The sequence below is a fragment of the Ochotona curzoniae genome, unplaced genomic scaffold, assembly GCF_017591425.1.
Source record: "Ochotona curzoniae isolate NIBS_2020 unplaced genomic scaffold, NIBS_Ocur_1.0 scaffold_4763, whole genome shotgun sequence".
Lineage (NCBI taxonomy): Eukaryota > Metazoa > Chordata > Mammalia > Lagomorpha > Ochotonidae > Ochotona > Ochotona curzoniae.
Window position 1 is genome coordinate 5,477,663 of NW_024467123.1, and position 27,254 is coordinate 5,504,916.

General features: G+C 44.8%; 1 protein-coding gene across 1 annotated transcript in view; it reads left to right on the plus strand.

Annotated features, from left to right (window-relative positions):
- The window catches only part of GRID1 (glutamate ionotropic receptor delta type subunit 1), a 650,606-nt gene that overhangs the window by 595,280 nt on the left and 28,072 nt on the right, over positions 1-27,254 (plus strand). Inside the window, exon 13 of the mRNA XM_040970332.1 lies at positions 9,998-10,193. Coding sequence (XP_040826266.1) covers positions 9,998-10,193 — 196 coding nt within the window. The remainder of the gene's footprint in view (positions 1-9,997; positions 10,194-27,254) is intronic.

A 27,254-nucleotide genomic window follows, 5' to 3' on the forward strand; every position in this document is an offset into this window, starting at 1 on the left:
CTGTAATAAATCCCCTGATCACCAAGGCTTGATTTCTTCCTGTTTAAATTGGGGAAGGGGGAGTGATTAACTTTCTAAAGGGTTATTGCCAAGGTTAAATGAAGCAAGACCCAACGAAGAGTCAGCGCAGCATCTGGGAGTTAGTGCTATCATATCTTTGCTTTAGCACAATCAAGTGGTTGCCAGGAGACTGCTGGAAGAGGGGGGGTTCTGTCATGTGTCTGCCATGAAGGTGGTGTGGGCAGGAGCCTGAGCAAGGAGAGGAGCGGCATGGCACAGCAGCTGCTCCAGAGGTGAGTGGGATGCCAGCTGTGCCAGGAAGTGGAGAAGGCACCTTCACCCCTCTCAGAGAGCTGCACCTCTGATTAGCATCTCAGCCACAGCTCCGACAGCCTCATAATGGATTAAGAGCTCCAGTACTGCTATCTTAAAGGTTAATGACGCATCCTGTTTCTGTATTGATTTGTGGCAGCAAATATTTGCAAGCATTGAGAGCTGGGAGCCAGCCATGGTCCAGGCACAGAGGTGCTGCTGGCTGGCTGGAGATGCTGGTGCAGGGCTCAAGAGGAGAGACAGAGCCCAGTGACCAGGGAAGCAGATGGCAGCTGCACCTGGGGAGAATGCTGTCAGCCAATAGAAGCTGATTTTTCATTATGTTCAACACCCTGACACTGGTCCCACAAAGAGGCAGGCTTGATTCCTGGGATCCCTGTTGATTCATCCCTGGGCTGGCTCTGATCCATATTGCTCAGTGGTAGAGTCTCTTGGCCCAGAGCCCCAGCTCTTTAATCCAGACACTTCCAGCCAGTCCCAGGGCTGTTTCTCTGAAATGAACAACCCAAACATTTTGTCCAGAGAGCATATCGGTTATCACCCTTTTCTGGCTGAATTCCAAGCAGCATGTTATGTACGTAACCAGGATGCTCATTCATGTCTGTATTTTTCAGGCACACAACCCACACCTATGAAAGCACCTATGTGTGCAGGCATTGTTGTAGGTAGAGGACCCATTATTCCCATGTAGCTTTTCTGATTTTGTAACCCAAAGTCTTGCATCCCAAAAAGCCTCTCAGTCCCATCCCAGCGGGAACTGGCATTAAAGAGTGGTATAGGTCATGCTGTGAGGTGGTTATTTTTGTCATATAATTGATAAAGGGCTGTCAGCAAAGGCGTTTCATGGAGAAGATGACATTTGATTCAAGACCCAAGACACCAAAAGGGGAAATGTAAAGCCACAGAGAAAACAAAACTGCAAAATTCCCCAGGTGGGACATGAGAAGGGTAGGTGATGAGAGCACAGTATTAGGGTTCATATCATGTGGGAGTCCACAGGTCACAGGAGGATTTGGATGCTCCTCTGAGACCTGGAAGTCATTGGAGGGTTTTGTGCCATGAAATGGCATGGCCTGGCCTGAAATCTTTAAAACCACCACTCTGCCCTGTTGGAAATAGGTTGGAGAGTGTGCGGCAAAATAAAGGAGACTTTCCAGAGGTGGTGTCAGTACCCAGGGAGGCTGCAGAGTGGTTCACCGAAAAGGCAAGAAATGATCAGACCCAGATCTGTCTTGATAGTGGAAGACATTGACTTTGCAGAAATCCTAGATGAGGTGTACAACTGAGGAGCCAAGACTTCTGGCCTCAGCATCTCAAAGAACAGAGCAGTGTTTGAGCAAGGTGGGAGACATACATGGAGGAAGAGTTTGGTGGTTGACTACAGATTTATAATTGTAGAGTACAGTTTGAACATGTTCGCTCACTGGGACTAATAGCCTCTCAAACGCAGCTGTCAGGGGTCTGGGGCCAATCAGAGCTGGGGTGGTCCCCTGGAAGTTGTCTGCCTATAGAGGTAACTCCAGCCTGTTGACTTGGTGAGGTCATAGGAGATCTGTTGCCTTATTCCCAAGGCATCCCAAGATGCAATATCAGTTAACAAAAAGAACTAAAAAAGGCAATGCATAAAGAGATACCTACAGGGAAGTGAAGTCCTAGTAGCCAAATGGAAGAAAGACTTCGAAAAAGACAAAGTGATGGATCTGTCAAGTGCTTCTAGGAGAAAGTAGCATGAGGACTGGGGAATTGGCAACTGTATTAGGAGAGTATCAGTGACTGAGACTAAAGCTGCTTCGGTGGTGTTGGAGGTCTGATGACAACAGGGTGTTGAGAAATGAGAAGGGGCCAAAGGGGACAGTGAACAACTCTGAAAAAGGCAGAGTAAGGGTGGCAGGAGATAGAGGTGGTCTCAAAGATGGTGTTTTTTTGTTTGTTTTGTTAAGAGAGAAGATGTATGTGTTTTCAAGTGGATGGAAATGGTTCATGAAAAGAAGTAGATGGGCGGAGGGTGACAACTGGAAGAGCCATGAAAGGCAAGAAAGCAGAGACCCAGGAGACACGTGGGAACAAGGGCAGAGCCCCATTGTGAAAAGAGGTGCCTGGTGGGTTCGTGAAAGAGAGGACTCTAGGATAATAGAGTTCCCTATGGATGGCTTCTGTTTGCTAAGAAATAAGAAGCAGAATCATTCTCCAAAGGGCATATAGGAGAGTGAGGGGAATAAATTGCACAGGGACATTGAAAAGGTTGCTGGGCAGCTTGCAGGGTCCACTTAAGTTTGTGGTCATGAGTCTCAAGTTGGACCTATCTCCACCCTTGGTTTTCTTACTATCCACGTTCAGCCTCTTGGCATATAAATACAGAGTTGTTTTTCTTAAGACTTGATTCTTCCAGAAAGCAATAACTCAGCATGATTGTTCCTGAGGAGAATATACTTATGCTGGTGGGGATCCAGAGAAGGACAAAGAGTCTATGCCCTGAGCAAGCTCACAATGGATCAGGGAGATGGCATGCAAAGCACAGGAGTGACTGTTAATCCATAACTAGCCTTGGTCCACTCCTCCTGCAGCTGAGCTGGTCCCTGTTGGGTGGGCAGCTTTGGGTCACCCAAAGTAGGCAGGGTATGACACAGCATTGCTGAAGGTCTGAGAGAGCGGGTGTGCATGGCTGGCACCCCTAGAGTATGGCAGGGCACCCCATCAGGAGGCAAAGACTGCTAGATAGAAGGCTCCTTGCCTCCAAATTTGATTGAACCTGGAAAGCGTGGTCCTTGATCTACTGCATTGTCCAGGCCTTTGGCTAGGCACCCTGGCCCATAGTCACTGTACTTCATCAAGGTCATATTCACAATTCCTAGTTCAGATTCCTGTTCACTTCACAAGTCAGAAACCCCACACCAGGCATGCTCACATTTGAGAACCTTGTGTTCAGCCAGTGCAGTCATCCCTGGGGCCAGGATACCAGGCCTAGGGGAAGTCCAGGTAGATGATGCAGGCGTGAGGGAAGATGGAGCGTGGAGTCCTCAGTCCAGACGAACCCTGGTTGGCTAGGAGGGCACTAGTCTGGGCACGTTTGCCTTGCAACCATCACTGGTTTTTATGGGGCCAAGAGAAAGGCCTCCTTCTTCCAGATGTGCTCTGACTGACCAAGAGGCTGAGCAAGGAGGGAATTCTGGACTGGACAGAGAGGAGAGAATTGAGCACCAAGGAGTCCAAGGCCTAGAACTCCACCAGTATGTGGGCTACAGGACTGTAAAAATCATGGAGATCATATTTTTGTTATTTACAGTGCAATAGAAAATGCAAATTAGACATAAATACGTTTGTAAGAAGTGATTGCTCTACAACTGTTTCCTGCATAGTCCTATTTTTGTTTTCATATTTATTTATGTTTATCGATTGTTACTTTTTATACAAAGGGAAATCGCACTGTGTACAAAAGCTTTGACATTTTTCACCAAGTTTATTTTGGGCATGATTTCGTTTCAATTGTTCAGTGAGGTCACCTTCCCTTAAAAACAGGAGTCATGGTCCAAGATCCCCAGTGGATATACCTCAACCCTAAACATACTTACCCCTAAATATACAACTTTTGGGGGTTACCATATATGTGAGAATACTTCAAAAAATCAAGGAAAAATGAAATTTAAAGGTAATTTACTTTGATGCAAAATCTTTTAGAATACAGACATAGTTTTCCTAGTTTGTATTTTCCATAAAATTTTTGAAGACCATGTATTTGCATGAAGTTCAGGGATTTTTGCACCAGTGTAAGAATATTTTTTATAAATAATTTTCAGAAGTGCCCTCGTATATACTAATGATAAAGATTAATTGATAGATTAAATACAATAAGAGATTTATATCAATAACTAACAATAAAGCTTATTTTTTTTGCTTTATAGTAGTACATATAAAATAATTCATCATAAAATTCAGCATTCTATAATAGTACAATATATCTTACATTTATTTACAATAAAGTTATATTTACAATATGATGTGAAACTACAGAAAAAGATTTCTTCTAGAATTTTCTACATGTGTAGGTCATTTTTTGTCCTTTGTTTTGCACTGAGGTTGATCATGGCTAACTAAAACAACAGAATGCAAACCCATGGATTAGGAAGGGCTACTGTGATCATGGAAAAGGGATCTGGAGAGAAGAGGATGTGACAGAGGAACTGGGGCTTAGGTACACAGCAGAGCCTCATCCTAGTAAGCTCCTGAGTGTCGTCCACACAGGACCAATCGGCAGCTGTTTCAAGCTGCATGTGGGATCAGCCATGCACATGGCTCTTGTGGAAAGGGCCAGGGCAAGGGGAGTTGCAAACAGATCCCCAGGCCAGCCTCTGGCCCTGGACAGCATCGTGTCTTCAGGCCCCAGCCCTGTCCTCCACTATCCCACTGCTTGCAACTCCTAACACAAGAAACATGTTTCCTAGAGATCAGCTTCACAGCTGCAACACTCATCCTTGGTGACTCGATGCCATTATGCCATTACTTCCATCTGGTTTCCTGTGACCCCTATTCTGTTTGCTCAGTTTTCAGGGCATTTTTTTAAATTGTGATATATCAGGGGCTACCAGCCATATCCCACAGCTGACCTGTAGCTTATTTCCTTACAGCATGCACGCAAAGACTGCTTGTTTGTTTTCTTCTAACATTTTTTTAGGTGTTGGGAAAAATAAAGCTAGGAAAACATAACGTGAGACCAAGTCCTCTGTAGCCACCTGCGTCCCTTCATAGAGTGGCAATACAGATCGTTGGTGGTGTAGACACTTGTCTCTGTGTGCACCTTCACTGTGGAAGAACTGGCATAAGGGAGGTATGCTGAGCTGGGTAGCATGTCCTTGGCCATGACTGGAGATGTCATGCCACTTCCAGCAAGTGCACATATGATGGGATGAAACTGCTCTCAGAGCCAAAGGATGTTTACATAGTCTTTGTGCAAGAAGGTCTGATGTGCTCATAGCTGTGCATTGTAAACTAACCTGTCCCCCACCCCATCAGCCACCTAGGAAGCAGATACAGAGAAGTAGCTGTAGTGATCCCCAAATCAGCTTCCATAGGGCAGTTGAGTAGAAGATATTGGATCAAAATTAAGCTGCAAACAGAGACAGAAGCAAACCTTTAGGTGCACATACCTGCACCATAGCAGTCCATCAGCCATACCAGACCCACGTGGGTGACCTGGTGTGATGCTTTTAAAGTGTCCTCGGCTTAAGTTTCTTGTCCAAGTGCTTACTCATTTCCCAGGGAGGCACTTACCATTGTCTATGAGGCAAGGAGCCAGGTGGCCTGCCCATGGGATTTTGGTTTCTCCATGCTCATCTTGGGTTAAGACTTCCCCAGGTCATCAGATTATGTGCCCTAGGTGCCTACAATGTGAGCTGGTGACAAGGTCAGGTTGGGAGCTGTTGGGGAGGACTTGGTGTGGACCTTGGTGGGAAAAGGGAAACAAAATGGATGACAAGATCTTTACTGGGAAACAGATTGGCAGATGGGGAGACAGGCTCTGGCCAGAGGAGTAGCAAGGTTTAGATATGCTGTCTGCGTACACCTGCTTCCCTTAGGTATGACAATAGACTGACAGATGTCACTGCTAACCAATGGGACCAATGATCCAACCATCTAAACTGTTTATGGGCAATCTAGCTCAAGAACTAGTGTCTGTTGACTACTGACTGTGTGTTGGATTTGCAGCTGTGGTCACTAGTTTTAACTATGGGACAGATACAAGTTCTGTGGGGCAAATACAAGTTCTGAAAACCAAGACATCAGAGGAGGAATGACGTGCCTCTGTCCATGGTCCTGGAACTCACACTCATCGCTGCAAAAACACATACTCCTGAAAGCCAGCCCCAGAAAGCTAGTCGTTTTGGGGACAGGGAGCCTAAGAATGTACACATCCACAGTGTGTTGGATCTGATCCTGCAACTCCCAGGACCACACCTTGAGAATTCTTGGTCTACATAGGACAGCTAATGTGTTCAGAGGCAGGATCTACACCTGAGCCTGTGACAACTAAAACTTGTGCCTTTTTAGCTAATGCAATTATCCTATTGTGCAGGTTCTCAATGAGCCATGTATGTTCACACACAGCCCCTTTTCTGGCCATGCTGTCTCTTCCTGGAATGCTCTAATTCTTGGTTCTCCATCTGGCTGCCTTTACCTACTGTATCTGATTTATAGGATTTCCTCTCGAGGAAGCCTTTGCTGAGCTCTGGCCTATGGATCAGCTGTTTCTCCTTTGTGCTTCTGGGGTCTCCTGTGTGCACTGCATCTCTACCCCATTCACATTGTTTAATTACTGCTGGCTGATGACTGATCAGTCACACACTTCTCTGCCATGAGCCCCTTGAGGATGCTGTCTCTTCATTCCTCCTACCACGCAGCAGTGGTCCACCTTGCAGATATCCTGGACCTGGTTGAATGACTTTAGCAAGTTGCATGTGTACCTTAACTTCTCACGATCCCTTCCATCTGTGAGGGGCACACCTCCCCGGTCTCTCTGTGATAGGACTACTTGAACACTCTCTAACAGTTGCTGCTGACTTCACACAAGCACTTCATTGTGTATGCTTCAAGTGCAGTTCAAGTGAAGCTTGTCTCTCTCGTTCAGATGGGTCTCATCACTGACTTCCACATCTGAAGTCTGCAGGCCTGACTGCTTGGATGGAAGGTTGCCTTGCACCTCTTTATTCTTCTTCCAGGTATCCCCTCCAACTCTGGACACTCTAGCAAGAGGAAAGTGTCCCAGGGAGATATTAGCTTTTATCCATGAATAATTGGGCCCTCCTTTCCACTCACCCCAAATGAGCCCTTTTTGGGGTTATTCACCCTAAAACATGCAAGTGCCCCATACTGTGGGATGGGCATATCAGTTGCTTAGGGACCTTTACAGAAAGGGGTGGTGGGCATTTGTGATGGGAGAGGTCCTGATGTACTGATTTATGGCTTTTGTGGGAGATAGTGGGTCAGAGCATGGAGTCTGAGCAAGGAGGCTGGGGCGATTGAGGGAAGAAGGAGCTCCACTGGGACAGCACCATGCCTGGAGCCACTAACATCTGGGCCACAAGCTTGTCATCCAGAGGTGATGCTCTGTGTGCCTCAGGACAAAGACACCAACATGAATAAATACGAAGGTGCGGGGGGAGAGAGAGTGAGAGAGAACATCTCCATTTCAAACAGGGGAGTGGAACAGTTGTACATCCATTTAGTACTCTCAGAATTTGCAGTCATTCAGAGCAGTTCAGTATTTAGACTCAACTGTGTAATTCTTCCTGGTGTTCCCCATTCATCAAAACCCCATGTTTGTTTGTATTAGCATGAGAAAAATAAAAAATAAATAAAACTGTGGGGAGAGAGAAAAAAAATCCCCTTTCCTTTCATTACAGGCAAATTACGACAGAGTTACAACCCTTGTGGCCCTTCAAGCAAAGGAACATCTTGCTTCAATTAGATATAAATAATGAACAATAATTAGAAAGATTTCTTCTTCAGTTTTGTTGTTTTATGTTTCCTTTCATCTGTAATGCCATGAAGCAAACACACAACTCTGTTTCTGGGCTGCACTAGTAAGAAAGAAAGAATGCTGTGGAGGATGTCTCAGAGACAGGAGGGAGTTTCCAGTCCCTGTGAGCACAGCTCCCAGTCAGTCCCATAGTCACCAGGGGAAGCCACTGACCCTCTACAGTACACTGTGCTGTCTCAAAATAAATACTCATGAACTCCAACACTCTACCATAACATTGCTTTGTGTTGGGTTGTTTTTTTGAACTGTAGGCTAATGTAGGAGTTCTGCAGATGTTGAAGCTACACTAGGTTCTAAATGCTTTTTTGACTTTTGACTTAAACAATATTTTCAATTTAGAATGGACTTAACAGTATGTAATCTGTTTAAGTTTGCTTAGAGAGAGAGAGAGTCTTATTTATAGTTTTCCTAAATACCTGTACCACCTGGGGCTGAGTCTACATCTAAATTTCCCATGGGCAGAAGGGACCCAAGAACTTGAGCCATCACCTGTTACCTTCCAGGATTAGCAAGAAGCTGGATTGGAAGTAGAGATGGGACTTAGTTGCAGACATTGCTTTATGGGATGAGGGTGTCTCCAGTGGCATCTCAACCTGCTGTGCCTCACTGCTTTTCCCAGGACACAATCATTTAAGTCAAGGAGTGTCTATATTTCCCACTCAGAAATAAAGTCTCCTTCTGCACCCCATCGCAGGTATTTGCTCTTGGGCAACTGAACCCCTTTGACATCCTGTTTCCCTCTAGTGTGCACCAGGCCAGAGGAACCTAACTCTTCTCTCCAAATAAATAAAGAAATAACAAAAAAGCAAAGCAAGGCCCTCGGAAATGTACCTCAGTACCTTTTGAATAAGAATTAAAAGTCAGGATATCTCACAAAAGTCCAGTTTCTTGGGGTAGCTATTGGAGCACAACAAGTTAAGTTGCAGCTTAAAATACTAGCATCCAATGTCAGAGACCCAGCTCATGCTTGGGTTATATTGCTTCTATTTCAGCTTGATGTAAATGCACCTGGGAATCAGTAGGTGATGGTTCAGGGACCCAGGTCTCCGGAAAACCTGGGTTAACTTTGAGCATTATGGCTTCTGTCTTGCCCAGCACCAGTTTTTGCAGCCCTTTGGAAACTAGACCAGCAGGTAAAACATCTCTCTCTCTCTCAAACAGCTAAACAAATAAAAAAAAATTTTTTTAACCCAGTTTCTTTATTTTTTTTTTAAAAAAGCAAATCGGTTTCTGGTGGGAAGAGTTCAAAGTCCATGATTGGCTGGAGCAGAAGTAACACATCTTCTCAGAGTGTCTGTCCCCACAAGCTCTGAGTGTCAGAGGCCAGCTGTTGCCATCTTGCATCTTGGCCTGTGTTCTCTTTCTTGCCCTACCTCTGTGGATGCTCAGATTGAAAGTCGCTGGTATTCAGTCACTTATGTTGCCCTGGTTCTTATGCATTTATTTATTTTGTTTTTATTTGAGTGGCAGAGAGATAGATAAAGATATATATATATCTATATATATATATTTAGAGAGAGAGAGAGAGAGAAATACTCTCATCTGCTAGTTCTGTAGCCAAAGTTGGGCCAGAGCTGACACCAGGAACCAGTAACATAATGTGGGTTTCTCACCTGGGTGGCAGAAACCTAATTACTTGAGATATCATATTCTACTATCATTAGCAGGAAACTGGAGCCAGGAGCTGGAACTGGGACTTGAATGCAAATATTTCCATGTGGGATGCAAGTGTGTTAATCAGCGTTTTCAACAGTAGGTCACGCAGACACACACGGCCTTATATCATGATTATCTGTCCACACATCTGTCTCCATAGCTGGACTCTAAACTCCTTATGGGTGGTATTTATGTCTTATTCATTCTTTGGTCCTTTGAGCTCAGCCTCAAACTGTCTGAGGTGCTCCTCAAGCTTACTGAATGTGTGTACACACAGGAAGCACACCTGTGATCCAGTGAGGATATGGTGGTCATGCTTGGGACTGATGTGCGTCATGCTGTCCAGTAGCAGGTGTGAAGAATGTGGCGGGTAGGCTTCCATGGCCTCGGACTTCAAGAAGACCTTGCAGCTTGTTTATATTCCTGCAGCACACAGGCTACAGCATGCACCCACACCTCTCCCCATCTGCATTGCAGGACGTTCCAGGACCTGTCCAAACAAGTGGAAATGTCCTACGGCACTGTGCGGGACTCTGCTGTCTATGAGTACTTCCGAGCCAAGGGCACCAACCCACTGGAGCAGGACAGCACATTTGCTGAGCTCTGGAGGACCATCAGCAAGAATGGAGGGGCTGACAACTGCGTGGCCAGTCCTTCAGAAGGCATTAGGAAGGTAGGTGGGAGCTGGTGCTTGGTGCACTGGGGATGAGGACCATGGGTGTGATCTTCCTGGTGCTGCCAGCCTTTAGACATCCAGGACACCTGCAGAGCAATCCATCCCCACCCCTCCTTTCCATGGATGATTATTCTTGGCAGCATGTATGCTGCCTCTTTAGGTGTCCCTTGAGATTGCAGGGATGTGTTGTGAAAGCAGGAAGGCTGAACCACAGCCTTGGGCCTCCCTTCCCGTGGGTTCTGGAGATAATGGCACAGCCACCAGCCCACCCTACATGGGGACACTTGGCAGAAGTGCGGGGGGTGCAGGTAGGATATTGAGCAGAGGTGGAACACATAGTGTGGCAGTCTGGGGTTGGAGGTTGGGATGGGGGTCCATGAGAGGGCAAGGGGCTACCAGGTAGGCCAGGAATGTTTCTGAAGGCTCTGCTATGGAGAAGCAGCATGTTTTGGAAGTGGTAGTTAGGACAGTAAGCTTGGAATAGTTCTTGCTTGGAAAATCCAGGGCAGGGAGGAGGGACAAGTGGGAAAAGGCCAGGCCAGAGAAAGCATGCAGTAAATGTCATGATTGATCCAATGTTTTCTGCAGTAAGTGCTAGGATCTCCTTCCATAGCTGAAAGGCAGAGACTGGGGGTCATTGTCCCAGTCATCTTGTGACCTCACAACTCCTTTGATTCCAGACTGAGCGTTTGGCATCTATTTTCCAAGTGCTGCTATAGAGGCACTTGAAGGTCAGTGCAGATGGGATGATGGGAATGAAGGCTCCTGTTTTTCTGGATAGTGCTACTCCATGTGCAGTGAAAGGTGCAGCCCTAGGACCAACACTACCACCCTCATCAGTGTCTCCTTCTATTATCTGCTATGTCATCCACTCCCACACCTGCCTAGTCTTCCTGTTGAGGGCAGAGGATGGTTGTGAGTATGATCTGTGATGAGTTTTTGGGCAACTAGGATCCAGTTGTTCTTCGGTAAAAGAAGGGATCTCCAACAACCTGCCAGCCCTAACCAGGAGAGCCCCAGGAAAGAGAGGGAGGGAGGGAGAGAGAGAGAGAGAGAGAGAGAGAGAGAGAGAGAGAGTCACCTGGGCACTGGGTAGAAGAGAGCCTTGGTACTGAGAAGGAGACAGTTCCTGGCTGTAGGACTGTTGTGTGCTGGGGAACAAGACCAGGATGTGCTTTCTCAGAACCACTAGCTTGGTAGGGGGCTTCCGCATCCCCGTTTAGCTCAGCTGCACAGCAGAAAGTGCCTGGGCTCTGAACCTTTACATGTGGGTGGATCATGGTTGCATCACCCATTAACTATGTAAAATTTGGTCCACCAGCCTGCCAGCCTGGGTCCCTCTTGGAGTTAAGAGAGCCTGAGGAGCTTCCTGTTTGGGAGTCTCCTTAGAGACTGCAGATATCTAAAAATAAGTCTGCATGATTGCTGAAATATTATTCATCTATAAAAATAATGAAATTCTACCTTTCACAAGCAAAATGAACCCAATTGGTAGACATTATACTGAGTACAATAAGCCATCCCAGAAAGACAAATGTCATTTTCTCCTTTATTTGTAGGAACTAAAGTTTTAATAAGCAAACAAAAATCATTAAAAAGAAAGAAATGTCTGTGTGTATCAATATTTATACAGATAAAATTATGAAGTATTGTACCTTTGGCAAATCAACAGTTAAGAATGTTATACTACTATAATTTTAATCACCTGTGATTGCTTTATAATTTGCTGTATATGGGTAAAATGGTCATTTTTAATATAGTTACTGTTCACAGCTGTTGTCTGTATTCCCACTAAATTAAGATTTTCTTGTTTTTTGAAGAAAGACATGAGATGGTAACATTTAAATGTTTGCATAGTCAAGTGCTGCTTTCACAGAAGTGATAGGATGCAGTGTAACTAGGCTGTTCCCATGCTTAGGAGCCTTACTAAAACCACTTAATTCCTGGTGCACTGCAGAGAATGGAGCTTCCAGTCTTCTTTCATCCATAACAGTAACTCTTTATGGCTATAGGTGACCTCATTTGGAGATAATGAATACAAAGTTGATTTAAAGCCTTTGGCAACTATAAGGCCAGAGCCCAATAGCCTTTGAGTTTCCTCTCATAATATTCTGTGCCTCTCCAAGACAGCCTATACTCCACTCCACACAGGGTATTATGAAGATGCATGGCAACAATACTGCAAAAAGCAGTGATTGTAAAAGAAAAGAGAGGTGCTTTGGGCATTATTAAACTTCTGTTCATTAGAGGACACTCTGGAGAAATCAAAAAGCAAGTCGCACGCTGCAAGTGAATATTTGTAATACACATATCCAATATTCAGTTAATATTGAGAACTATTATGAATCAATAAGGAAAGCTCAATGACATCCATATAAGAAGAAATAGGCAGAAGACTCGTGGAAGCCTTTCACAAAGAAAGCAGTGTACATGAGCAGTAATTATGTGAAGAGATGTTCAGACTCATTAATGATCTGTGAAAAACAAATCAAAAACACAAATACATCATTTTACACCAATTAGACAGGCACAAAATGAGAGGTGGCGGAGAGGATGCAGAGTAACAGGTGTCTAATTGCTGATGGGAGTACACTCGGTATGACCACTTTGTAAAGGAGTTTGTTTTTCCTTTGGCAAATAGAACATTCACAGACCCCATAGCCCAGCAGTTCCATTCATGTCTGTCAACCCCAAAATCAACATTCACTTGCTGCCTTGGAGAAAAGAAAGACCATGGGAGTCTTGCTCAAAGAGCCAAGACCCTGAAAACAATCCAAATGACCATTAACAGGCATTAACATATATATATATATATATATATATATATATATATATATATATATATATATATTGTTTTGTAGAATAGTATGGATGAATCCTAGCATAATAGCATTAACTAAAAAGGCATTAAGAGAAATTACGTATGTGTCAACTCATGGAAAATAGCATACACCATCAAATCATCTTGAGAATGTACAAAACGATGCATGCACACATCCAAAGTCAGGATAAAATACGTGATTTAGCACTGTGCTTGCTACAGATGGGAGAGGCAGAGCAACAGGAAGGAGAGCAGCAGATTGTCAGCCTAAGTGTCAACCTAAATAAGAAACAAAATCAAAGAGAGAGAGAGACTCTCCAAAGACAATGATATTGATTTGGGTCTGTGAGAACACTGCAGTGGGAATACTGGAGCGCTGCAGTGGGAACAGAAGAAAACTATAATGGAAATGTGCAAGGCATAGCGAACTAAGAGCGTTTTCTAAGAGGCTGAGACCAGGGAAAGTTATTTAAGGTAAAATTGTGGGGGATTACATCAGACATTGTAAAACAACAACACACTTTGGCCCTGGTGATTAATGAATGCAGCAGCATTTGTCTGAGGTTGAGCAAACAGTTTGCTGGGCAGATGTTCTTGTGTTAGTGTTTTTTACATGAATCTAAGCGTCTGTGAAATGTTGGAGTTCTGGTAGCATCTTTTGGCACAGTAACTCAGAGGATCAGGCTTAAAAATCTGCCATTCAAAGCCTCCTGGCTTTGTTGTTTTCTTCCTAGCTGGGTTGACACATGTGACTTCATTTGATTTCTGACCATTTTCACATAAGTCATAGTCAATGCTATATTTGAATTAGCCAAAGTTGGTTTGTTTTTAATTCTTTAAAATCAGTTATTTATCTTATTTCTTGGAAGGGGAAGGGAGGAGGCTAAAGAGAGTAACATCCAATCCACTGGTTCACTTCCCAAATTCTGGTCGCATTGCAATAGCCAGGGCTGTACAAAACCAAAACCAGGAGCCAGAAACTCAATCCTGGTCTTGCAGTGGGGTGACAGGGACCAGGCCATCGCCTACTGGACTCTCAGGATGTCCGTTAGCAGGAAGCTGGATGTGGAAGCTGAGACAGGTACTCCAAATGTGGGATGTGGGTATCCAATGTGGTGTTTAAACTTCTGTGCCGAATGAAGTGCCTCAAGAGCTCTATTTTCAATGGTCACTATAACAAATAGTAAATATGGAACAGTGAAGAGAGGACTTTCTACCTGAACACATGGATGCATTTTCTCAAGCAAGTGTTGTGATGAGTTCCATTCTGTGCACCTGCCAGCTCTTCCAAATGCATCCAGACTGAGCCGGGCAGTGTGGCTCCCTGCTAGCTGAGCTCTGTGTACCCACACTGATGTGATCCAGGGAGAACATCACAGCCCAGTGAAGCTATCTGGAGGGTGACTAAGCAATCCCCACAGAATCCCCCGCCTCCCCCGACCTCACCCCCCAGGCTGCTACTTGCCCCTGGCCCAACAGAAATTATCTATGCTCTGATGATATTTAGGGTCTTGCTCATAAGCAAACAAAGTAAAGAATAATGGTGGTGCCAAACACCAGTCCATGCAAAAGGTATGGCTCGGGGCTTGTCCAGCAGAATCATATCCTGTTACCTGACATGATGATGGAGCAGGAGAAGGGTCATGTTAAGCAGGGCCATCACATTAACTAGCACTCGAGAATCATATCCGGGAGTAGATTCTGTGAGGAAGGTGTGGACCAAACCTTGTGGAAATTCTAGCCCCACTGGTTAGCTCAAAAGTTGTGGTGGTGATGGAGTAAGTTAGGTGTGACCAAGGAGCCTGCCATCAATCACAGGTAAAGGAACCCGCAACAGTCTGGACTGGTCAAGGCAGCAGCACCCAAATGTGCATCCTGAATAGGGTGTGGGGTAGGCTGGGCTACAACGTTCACCAGCTCATACAAGGCCAAATGGAAGGCCAGACTGTGCCGGGCACTGACCTAAAAGTCAATGGCATGTGTGAGAACTGGGGCTGGGAGTGGATTAAGTGGAGGAACTTGGGAAACTCCCTTGGCGAGTCATAGCTCCCACTGGTGAACATGTGGTCCAGACCTGGGGGTCGGACAAGCTGGGCAAAGTAACTCCAACAGCTGGCTAATATGTCAATTGGTAATGGAGCAGGGTGAACCGGGCTGGACTGAGCAAACCTTAGCCCACAAGAGAAACTAGAGACCAGGATGGATCACAGGTCATGCCGAGCTAGGCTGTTGTACCCACTGGTCTGCGTGAGCCAGGAACACTAAGTCACAATGTCAAAGGCAGAGGTCGGACAGGTGAGGGACTGAGCCAAGCTCAGTCAGAGCAACCATTGGCATGCACCTGATCTACGGCTGGGAACAGGCCCGGTTGGGGAGCAAGGGGAACAACCCTAGCTGGGTTGAGGTTGCCACCAAGGGGCGTGTGGACTGGAATGGGGGCTGCGTTCTGAACGGGACACAGTTATAGTCTCCTTTGGCACAAGTGTGGACTAGAATTGGATGCACCGAGCCGGGCCAGACTCCAACACCCTCTGGTGTCCTGGAGGACCAGGGTAGATATGGGATGGACTAGGCAAGGTCTCAACCCCTACTGAGCCATGTGTGAGCCATATGTGGGTATGGACGAGCCATGGCTGGGCTGAAACATCCAACAAGGACCAGATTGGGTTGAAAGCCAGTCAGGAAAAGCCACTGTTCCTGCTAGGACAGGAGGTGAACTAGTAGGGCTGGCTCATGGACCCCCTGGTATGCACAAAATCTGGCATTGGGAGAGGTTCTGATGGAGAAGCCTGGGCAACTCCTCTGGCAGGACACAGACCCGGTAGGAAAGTGCAAGAAACATGATAGGAAACAGCCCAGAATAGGCCATGGAAAGTTACCCACTGGCATACATTTGGCATGGGTCGGGGGGAAGACCAGGCTGAATCTGTTCACATCATCCACTGGCAAATCCAAGCACTGGAACAGAGTGTGGGTCGAGCCAGGTTCGGTCGCGACAAAACCAATGGACAATACAGAATGCCAAGGTGAGATTGCCTGAGCCAGATGTGACTGCAGCACCCAACCAGTACAGGTGCGAATCAGGAAGGGAGGGGGCAGAGCCAGCAGGGGAGTATAGGGGGGGTTCCCTTACTAGACAGCTACTCCCACTGGAGAGCGTGAGCTGGGGTAGGGGCAGACTGGACTAGGCAGGGCTCCAATACCTGTGCACCTCATGTGGACCAGATCAGGGAAAAGTCAGGTTGGGCTGATTATTCCTACTGGTGCAAACAAAATTAGAGTGGGTGACGGTTGTTTGGGCTTAGCCATAGCATCAGCTGGCAGAAGCTGGCACTGGGGTCTAATTCTGTCAAGTCAAAACACAGAACTACCTGGAGAGTGCATAATCCGGGAGTGGGAGAGGTATGGGAGAGAAATAGTAGGCTCTTCCATCTTGGGTTACCTCTCCCGTGGGAGGACACGAAAACTAGGAAAGGGGCTGGGGTGGCTAGACAGACACCCAACAGCATCTGTGTGGGTTGCATAGTGGAACTGGTTAGAGGGAACAAAGCTTTAATACCCATTGACATGTACGAGAGCCGAATGGGGTGTGGGGTAGACTGGACTACTGCTACACATACTGGCAAACCAGGGTACGGGGCAGGCCTGGTGGGGGTTATTGTGGGTTGCTCCAACTAGGCTGCAGCTCCCACTTGTTTATGCGTGGGCCGAGTATGTGCTGGGCAGAACCAGGCTGAACTGCAACACCCATTGGTTCCAGTGGAAGTCGGAGTGAGAACAGAACCAACCCAGCAATTGCAACCACCAGCTGATTGGAGCGATGGACGGTGCCAGACCCTGTACTTGTTAGCACATACAAGAGTCTGGTCTGAGAACACCTCAGACAAAGGTTCTTTGGAGATATCTCCAATCGAAATGCTGGACTCAGAACCCTAACCAAGAAAAGAGAGAAGACAGAACAGGTCAATCAACCATCTCAGCTATATGTTGGTAATGAAATATGGGGCAAATGGAGATTCTATGATGGACTATGTCAATCAGTGGATTCTTCAGCGACCTCATAGCGCCTGGAGTGGCAAGATTGGCAGCGATTCATAACTGGTGAACTATCAAAACCACTTGAGCAAGATCCTCGGAGCATACCCTACATCCGGGACCTGGGGAGGGGTGGGAAATTGGGTGGGCCTTCTCCCTTAATATTCCCCTTTAAACATGAAGGAAACAATATGGAAATAATAGTCTTATCCACTTTCCTATAGCCCTTGAACCTTTTTACCCTAGTTAACTATGTAAAGATTGTCAAAAATAAAAAAAAATAGTAACCCCATAATGTTGGAAACTGTTGTTGATGTTATGTTATGGCATTTAATTGGTCAGAACAATAATCTGCCAGCTATGTCTCCAGACCAGAGTTGGTGTCCCCAAGAAACTGTTGAATTCAGCTGGGCAATAAGATACTGGACTCTATGCTTGGCACATGCTTGCATTGAAAGAAACAAGACTAGATTTGAACTGTAATACTGCAATAAGGTGGCATAATCCACCTTATTGGAGGAGGGTACAGGGAGGGGCTGGGGGAACATAAGAGCCTATGAAACATTGTTATAAAATGAAATGCAATAAAAATATATGTAAATAATATATATACATATATATATATATATATATATATATGAGAACAATAGTGGTGGAAGCAAAGGAATGATTTCTCATTATTATCTGCAGATTCATGATACAGAGTCTAATCCTTTTTTTTCCACCAGGGCATAGAGTGTGTTACTTTCACCCGCCATCATTTTCGAACCCAAAGTGGCTTTAAGGTCATAGGGTTTTTGGTTGATTTGTTTGTTTTTCTTTTGTATTTGAATCTCTGCGGGGAGAGGGGGGAATGGACTTGTTGCACTAGATAAATGTTAAGGGATTTGTAACGATTGCCATATAAGTGAGTTTATAGTATTGTCAGAAAATGAAATGCAGTGCTTTTTCTTTTTTAACCAGAGAAAGAGTTCAGATTCTATCACAAATCCTCTGTCTATGCTTGTTGGGGTGGGCTTCTCTGAAATTCCTCCTATTCCGCTGTTGTAGAGGGTCTCTTTCTCCCCCAGACTGTGGCTTCACTGACCTTAGGGACTCTAACCCCTCAGCAGAGGAGACTGCATGATCATACTGGAAGTGAGGAATGGGGCTAGAATCCAGACAACGCAGCAAAGAGTCCTGCAAGTTGGGCAGTTATGACCCAAGTTCATCTCAAGATCACAAACAGAGCCTAATCGATGCAGGGCAGGCAGGTCTGACCAAGGCGATGGAAGAGGTGTCACCAAGGGAGTTTTTCTGGAAACTTCTTTAGTCACAGAAAGGCACCCATACTTCTAATTTTCAGTCACTCTTTGATGATCCTAGAAAGAGCTGGGTTATAGAGCAATGATTTAATTGCTATGGAAGTGACAGAGCTTGGTGTCAGGGTAACTTTATAAAGCTGCTGGCATATCATCCCTGGAGTTGCTGTATGTAGCTTTTAATGACAGGGAAGTAATATAGATGGACTGCTGCTTAGCGAGAAGAGGTGATGGCTTTTCCTACAGTGTCAGAATCAGCAAAAGGTGATGCCATGGTTGCCTCATCGTATGGGGGCTCAGTCCTGTATGCCAGTGGTCACTCAGACAAGGAGGGTGGGCTTTGTATGTAGATATGTAAGAGAAAGAGGGAAGGAGGGAGAGAGAGAGAGAGAGAAAGGCTGCTTCATTGCTTTTAGCCACATGCACCTGTCAGAGTTGTTCAAAGTCTAAACCAAGGGCTGGAAAACCATGTGCTTTGGTCCAAATCCGGCCCACTGCTGATTTTGCAAATAAAGTTTTGCTGAAGCACAGCCCCACTCGTTCATTTACATATCATTGTGGCTGCTGTCTTGCCACTTCTGAGTTGAGTATTAGGACACGGACCATATGAGCTACAAAATCTGGCATACATCTGACCTAATCCCTCAGAGAAGTTTGAGGATCCTTGGTGGGGAATAGAGGAACACTCCAGGGTTTCTCCAGATGCTGCATCAGCTCAGAGCCCAAAACCACCTGCAGGAATACGTCAACGAGGTCTGCACCATGAAATACAGGTGGTGTGTCCTTTATCCAAACTGCCTGGGACCAGAATTGTTTTGGAGTTCAGCCCCTCCCAGATTTTGCACTATTTGCTTATGCATCATGAGATATCCTGGGGCGGAGACCCAAGTCTAAACAAGTAACTCACTGATGTTTCATTCCATTCATACTTTATAAGTACAGCCTAAGGATAATTTTGTGCAACATTTTAAAATTTGTACATCAAACATGTTTCACAGAGTGGAATTTTCCACTCGTGATCTCGTGTCAGGTTTGGGAGCATTTGGCATTTCCAATTAAGAGTGCCCAACCCCTAGTATAAAAGGTGTGTCTATCCTCTGTTTCCAGTCCTGGTCTAACTCTGGTGGCCAGGGTAGTTGTCCTTCATTGCCGGGGCACCAGCTTTACGCTTGCCGTGGTGGCCCTTGCAGTCTCCATGGACCAGGCACCGTGCCAAGTGATTTGCATCCTAAACAGACAGCTTAATCATGATTCTCAAAATGTCGCAAGGGGACCTGAGCCTCAGAGAGGCCTGGTGACTTGCCCAAGGTCACACAGACACGGGGAAGTTATGGCACAATCATCCAAACCTCCTTCCATCCTGGTCTCTGCCCACAGGCTGGCACTGCCATGTGTATTCCTCAGTTCCCCCACAGACTCTTTCTGGGGGCTTTTGTTTCCATTCTGTTTTGACACCAGAGAACTCAAATGTGTTCATGGCTCCCATCTCTCAAAACCTTATTCTTCCTTCCTTGTGTCATAGCCAAGATTATTTCAGTAGGTGATTTTATTAATTTTTTATTTCCCTATCATAAAAAAAATCAACAAGAGAAACTTGGAGAGGCAGAATTGAGCTGGAAGTGGTTCACATTTATATGCTAATAACCCTGCCACATGAGCCCAGACTTTAATGATTCTGGTGGGCTTCTTCCCTGCCTCCCTTTGACTTGATCTACTCCATCAAGTCACATCCAACTTGACTCAATTCCTGTGCAACGCCAGGACTGATCTGAGCTACCAACTGATGAAGTCTTACCATAAATCAGACCTAATCTCTAATAACAGTGTCAGATGGAATACATTGTTAATAGTTTAAATGCCATTTCCCACAGTTCGTTGAGCTCTTTGAATAAACAGACGGGTAGCTGACTCAGACTATGTGGCTGCAGATTTGTATTTTTCAGAGGGAAGTTGCCTTGGAGGCTGGCAGTCTTATCTGAAGGTGAGTTTTCCCATTCAGTAAACAGCACTGAATTCATAAAGTGTGAGTGCAAATGCATGGAGACAACCAGCCCACAAACCTTATTTATTTCTTCCATGGATATAATGTTTGTCCTGGCACCAGCCAGGATGTGGGCATTACTCCTCAGCCGCTGGCATCAGTTCCCTGCTCTTGCTTTCTGGTCCACACCAAGGGCAGCCTCCATGCACACACTTGCTGCTGAGCACCAGAAAATTACATCCCATGGCAGAGAAGGGTGGTCGCTGGAGGAATACCACGTCCCATGGAAGGGCCAGCACTATTGAAGACAGTGGCCTTGTGTGTGAGCCCTTAGGGATGGCACAACTGCATGGCCTTGGAGACACTCGATTCCAGGATCAGGAAGGTTGGATTAGGGTGGTGGGAGCATGCAGGTGTGGCCTCCGAGAAGGGGACCCAGAATGGCGAGGCAGCTCTGTCCTGTTGAAAGCAGCATCACAGGCCCTGGACCTGCAGCAGCTTTGCAGGCCTGTTCCACACAAAATGCGCTTGTCTCCTCTGCTTGCGTGTCGGTGCACCCCAGGGAGTCTGTGAAGTCCCTGCCTTCTCAGCCACTCACATCAAATGACTGTTCATCTCCATACCTTTTGTGCTTGCTTAAAAGTACAATATTCATTTTGTTAAATCGAATGATCCCTTCTCTTTACTTATTCATTTATTCACCTATCCATTCAAGAAATGTAGTTTGAATAGCTTTTGCCTACAAGTTAGGGAAAGTGAGTTTAAATTCCACTTGGAGCTTAATTTAATCTGTGGCTTTCAGCAAGTGAATTCACCTTCTTGAACCACCCATGAGACTCGTAACAAGCCTGCCTAGGTTCACCATGAGGCTCTTGGTGCACAGAGCTGAAAGCCTGCAAAGGGGATGGTAGCACAAGTATGGATCATCTCCTGTACTGCAGGCAAAGACAAAATGAGACACAGAGCACTTAGTCTTTGCATGAGGTATAATTTGCATACAATTAAATGCACATATAATATGTGTCACAAATTCAGAAGATCATGCAATTCTGTAATCTTCCTCAAAAGCAGCAGTACCTTTTCATCACCTTAAGGAGTTTCTGCTTGGGTCTGATGTTGTGGCACAGTGTGCTAAGCTGCCGCCTGCAATGCCAGCATCCCATAGAGGAATGTAGCTTCAAGTCTTGGCAGCTCCACTTCTGATCAGGCTTCCTCTTAATGTGGCTGGGAAAGCAATAAAAGATGGTCTGAGTGCTTGGACCCAGTGGGAAACTCAGATGGATCCGTTCTCTTATTTTTGGCCTGGCCCTGCCCTGTTTGTTGCAACCATGTAAGGAATGAATGAACAGATGGAAGATTTCTTTCTCTGTAGCTCTGCCTTTCAAACCAAATGACATAAATCTTTACTTCTTTTTTTTTTTTTCTTGTCACTTTTAGAACCTTCTCTTCAGCCCCAGAGGCAATCACATAGGGATTTTTAGCAGCTTGTACCTGTTCTTGTAGTTCATATAAATGGTGGTCTGTAGACTATGAGGAAAGTTCCTAAAGTTCATGGACAAGGCATGTTATGAAAAAGCTATGCGTAGGCTCCAGAAGTTTTTGCACCATAATACACATATTTCACGATCCCATTTTTCTAAGGGCTTTTCAAAATCCTCCTGTATATGTCAGTGTTTGGCTTCTTTCACCAAAAAAAAAAAGTGTCTGAGGCTGTGAATTTCAGTACTGTACTATACATTTCTTCTGTTTGAGTCCAATTCTACTGTCTAAAGCTCAGTTTGTTTCTGTATTCTCCAGTTGATTTAAGTTTTCATTGCTAACCAATTTAGGGCTCTTATAAATAAAACAGCGTAAGCATCCATAGTCAAGTCTTGTGTGGACATATGTTTTCATTTTGCTTTGCTAAACACAAAGGGTGTAATTCCTGGTAGATGTGTGTTTACTGCCTGTGTGTTAAAAAAAAAAAAAATCTCACCCCTCGTGATGGCTCGTGCTGCCTTACACACGATAATAATAATATACTCCTGGTGTAAATGAATTCCTCAACGTTCCAACCGGCATAGCATTGCCAGTCTATTTTGACTGGCTAAATTGTAGTCTGTGTTAATGAATGTGAACTGATATGTTACAGCGTTAAATGGTGAGTAAAAATGTTGCATGCTTTTTCATTTGCCCGTTGGCTACTCAGATATCTTCTTTGATGGAGTGTGTGTTCAAGTCCACTTTTTATTTTTATTGAACTCTTCTTGTCTTTTTGTTGTTGATAGCTCTGAACTTTTTATATAAGTTTGATACAGGTCCTTGATGGAATGTTATAATTACAAATACCATTCCCACTTAGTAACTGGACCACTGATTGTCTTCACTAGTGTCATTTTTAATTTAGATAAAATGTCATATATTGCTTTTTTTTTCCTTTTATGCCTAGTGTTTTCTGAGTTCCACCTAGAAGCATCTTGCCCAGAGCAGGCATTTGGCACAGAGGCGAGGTTTCTTCCTGGCCTGGAGTCCTGGCTCTGCTTTCCAGTCCAGCTTCCTGCTTTAGCGTCTTGGCAAACTGCAAGTGATGAGCCAAGAGCTTAGATTCCTGCCACCCATGTGGGAGATCTGGTGTGAGTTCCTTGCTCCCAGCTCCAGCCTGGCTCAATGTAGGCTGCTGTGAGCATTTGAGGAATGAACCAGGAGATGAGCCATTTCTCCTTGTCTCTGCCTTATGAATAAAGTCAATAAAAATTAGGAAGTTTTGAATAACCCGTTGTACTAGTTTCCTTTTACTGCTTTTTATGTGTGGTTTTATTTTGTATCTAAATGTTTTATTTGAATTTTTATTTGTCATTCAAATATTTTATTAGCAATATGGACTTATGGGGTACTGAGTGATGTTTTTTAAAGATTTATTTATTTTTATTGGAAAGTCAGATTTACAGAGTGAAGGAGACACAGGAGAGAAAGATCTTCCATCCACTGGTTCGCTCCCTAAGTAGCCGCAACAGCCGGAACTGAGCCATTCTGAAGTTAGGAGCCTTTCTGGGTCTCCCACGTGGGTGCCGGATCCCAAAGCATTGGGCCATCCTCTACTACTTTCCCAGGCCACAAGCTGGAAAGGAAACAGTACAGCCTGGATATGAACCTGTGCCCATATGTGATCCTAGGTATGCAAGGTGAGGACTTTAACCATTAGGCTGCCATGCCGGGTCCTGAGTAACATTTTTTATTGTACTCTCAGAAGCATTTACAAATCAAAGATTTAACAATTTATAGCATTTTGTATTCATTTTACATGTAGATATTATATACATATTCATACATACAATTTTTCCTGAAAGTGGGGCTATTAATATCCCAAAATTGGGAAGACTATATTGTCATCTGAATGTATCGATCATCAATATTGTCGCATTAACAAATGGCCTAACATCATTTGCTCAAAAAATGTGTATTTACTCAGAAAATGCATGAGATCCCTTATTTGAAAATCAATTCATGCCTGCGTTGTTCTACTCCTTGATTCTGTATTCTGTTTCATTGATGTATGTTTTCATTCTTATGCCAATACAAACATGCTCACTTTGGTTTTACAATACGTCCTTAAATTAGGTGATGTGACATCCTTCTTGGTTCATTCTCTACCAAATTCCCTGGGAAACTGTAGATCTTTCCATGTAAGCTTAGCGTTTTCTTGCTAATTTCTTTTTAAAAATATGTTAGGTGTTGATAGCTAACATGTTTATTATGGATACCATATAGGAGAGATTTTTATTGAGTACTGAATTTTCTAAACCATGAAAGTGGTTTTGCCATTAAAAAAATTTACTGTATTGTTTTTCCTTTTACATTTGATTAATTTCAAGATTTTTGGTAAATACTTTGTTACTTTTACTTCCTCTGGTCATTGTTTCCTCTTTCTTTTTAATGTTAACACTTCAATCATTACCTTTTATATTTTTTAATTTACTAACATGAGCAAAGTACTAAGCACTGTTTTAGCTATCTGAATTCTATTTTAATGTTCATTATTTTTAACTTCCTTTAAACTTTATTGTATTTAAGATGCAGGGAGAGAAAAACTGCAGCACACAAAGCTTCTGTTCTCTGATTCACTTTTTAAATGTCCACATTGGGTGCTGGCTTTGTGGCATGGTGGATTCGATTGGATCTGCAATTCCAGCACTCCTTACAAGTGCTGGATCTAGTCCTGATTTTTCCCATTCTGAACCGGCTTCCTGTTAATACGCCTGGGAAAGTAGCAGCTGATGAGCCAAGCACTTGGGCCCCTGCCACCCGGGTGGGGTAAAGTCCCAGGCTCCTGGCTTCAATGTGCTGAAGCCCTGGCCATTGTGATCATATGGGTAGTTACCAACAGAGGGAAGATCTCTCCTTAATCTCTCTCTCTCGTCCCCTCTCTGTAAGTATATGTGTAATTCTGCCTTTAGAATAAACAATTAAATCTTTTTTTTAAGATTTATTTTATTTTTTATTTGAAACTAAGATATACAGAGAGGAGGAGAGACAGAGAGGAAGATGTGTCCGTTGATTCACTCCCCAAACAGCCGTAAGAGCTGGAGCTAAGCCACTCCGAAGCCAGGTGCCCAGAGCCTCTTCCAGGTCTCCCACACGGGGGCAGGGTCCCAAGGCCTTGGGCTGTCCTTGACTGCTTTCCCAGGCCACAAGCAGGGAGCTGGATGGGAAGTGGGGCTGCTGGGATTAAACCCGGTGCCTGTATGGGATCCTGGCACACGTGGGACAAGGACTTTCAGCTGCTAGGCTGCAGCGCTGGGCCAAAACAAGTACATCTTAAACACACACACACACGTCCATATTGTCAAGGACCAGGACAGGCTGAACTGGGAGCCAGGAGCTCAATAGAGGACTTCATAGGAAGGTGGCAGAGACAGAACGGCTCACCCAGCCGTCATCTCATGCTTTGCAGCGTGCACCCTGGGCAGATGCTCCAACTGGGCACAGACCTGGGACATCAACACTGCACTCCAGACGGTCTGTTCAGCATCTCTACCCCCTGGACAGCACCCAACTCTGTCCCCATGGATGTTACTCTGTGGTGTCTTCATTATCATTCAGCACAAAGGATGAAGTCTCAGGCTCCAGCTCTTTTTTTTTTTCTCCCCTTGTGTCTGTGTGACGTTCTAGAAGCCACCAAAAGGGTCTGATTTAATTCAAGGAAGACTCTGGAGGACCCAGAGCATGGCTTTGTTTGCCAAGTGAGGCTGGAGGCGTGCTTCTTAGGGCAGTCCCCTGCGCAGGCGCAGTGTCTGGTGCCCGTGCCTCAGCTCCTGTTCTACAACCAAGACGAGAGTGTGAGACTGTGAGAGAACACTGGCCAAAAGGCAGTGACAATCACAGAGAGGCAGAAAAGATGGTCAAATGCCACCTACTTTTATTTCTACTCAGGATTGGGGGAAGAAGGATTATTGATTCGGTAGGGTTAAGAAGAGCCAAATTCCAGAGGCCTTGGTTAGAGGGGACTCCCACATCATCGCTCACAATTTCACACTGTGGCACAGCCCACCTCCAAGTACTTAGTCACACCTTCTTGCATTACTTCAACTTAAAACCATAGTTTAGAGAGGAAAGTTTATCCTAGCCACTGATCAACATTAACAGGTTGTCACTTAAAAAGCAGGGTTTTTTTTTAATATATGTATTTTATTTGAAAGGGTTACAGAGAGAAGGAAGAGGGTGCGATCTTCCATCTACTGGTTTACTTCTGCAACAGCCAGGGCTGAGCCAGGTCGAAGCCGTAAGTCAGAAAACATTTGGGCCACCATCTGCTGCTTTTCCCAGGCCATTAAAGATTTATTTTTATTATTTTTTTATTGGAAAGGCAGATATACAGAGAGGAGAGACAGAGAGGAAGATCTTCCGTCAGATGATTCACTCCCCAAGTGAGCGCAACGGGCCGATGCTATGCCGATCCGAAGCCAGGAGCCTCTTCCGGGTCTCCCACGCGGGTGCAGGGTCCCAAAGCTTTGGGCCGTCCTCGACTGCTTTCCCGGGCCACAGGCAGGGAGCTGGAAGGGAAGCGGGGCTGCCGGGATTAGAACCGGCGCCCATATGGGATCCCGGGGCGTGCAAGGCGAGGACTTTAACCACTTGCGCCACCGCCGGGTTCCCAGGCCATTAGTAGGAGGCTAGGTGGGAAGTGGAGCATCTGGGACGTAAAGCAGTGCTCCTACGGGATGCTGGTGTTGCAAGCAGCAGCGTTGCTGGTTATGCCATAACACCAGCCCCAACAAATGTTTACCACATTCAGAAAAATAAAGATAGGCAGAAGAAAGGCAATGAGACGTTTCCCCCATCATCTGAAGATGGCTGCCTCAATTCTTTCGTGAATTTCTGTCCGAGTTTTTGAATTTCTACAACATTTTAATCTAACGATGATGTTTTTAATCCTGCACTTTTCTAACACTATTGCAAAACTTAATAAAAAACCATTTAGTGACTAATTATAGTTCATCTGATAGATGTAAAACAAGATGTGTAAACATTTCTACCTTGATTATCATTTTGGATTATTTCCAGCTTTCACAAATAAATAACGTAGTAATGAACATCTTTATTCCTAAGGGGTTTTTTTTTGTTACTATGTTTATTTCTGCCTACGTAATCTCCAAAATGGGATTTTGTAGTTAAAACAAAAACATGTAAACATTTAAAGCTCTTGATGAAATAGTGCAAGTATTGCCAAAAGTTGGGCTTTGAATGAAATATGTTCTTATTCTGGAGGAAAAAAAAAAAAAACATATTCAGGTTTCAGTGGATTCCCTCAACCCCAAGTCAAAATTTTACAATTTGTCTCTAGCAGGGGGAGTCATTTTACAAATTGTTACTTTTTCTACTTCGTTGGTATCCTTTGTTGGGGTTTCTCTGTCTCTTTAGATGTATATGTACTTGTGTCTGTG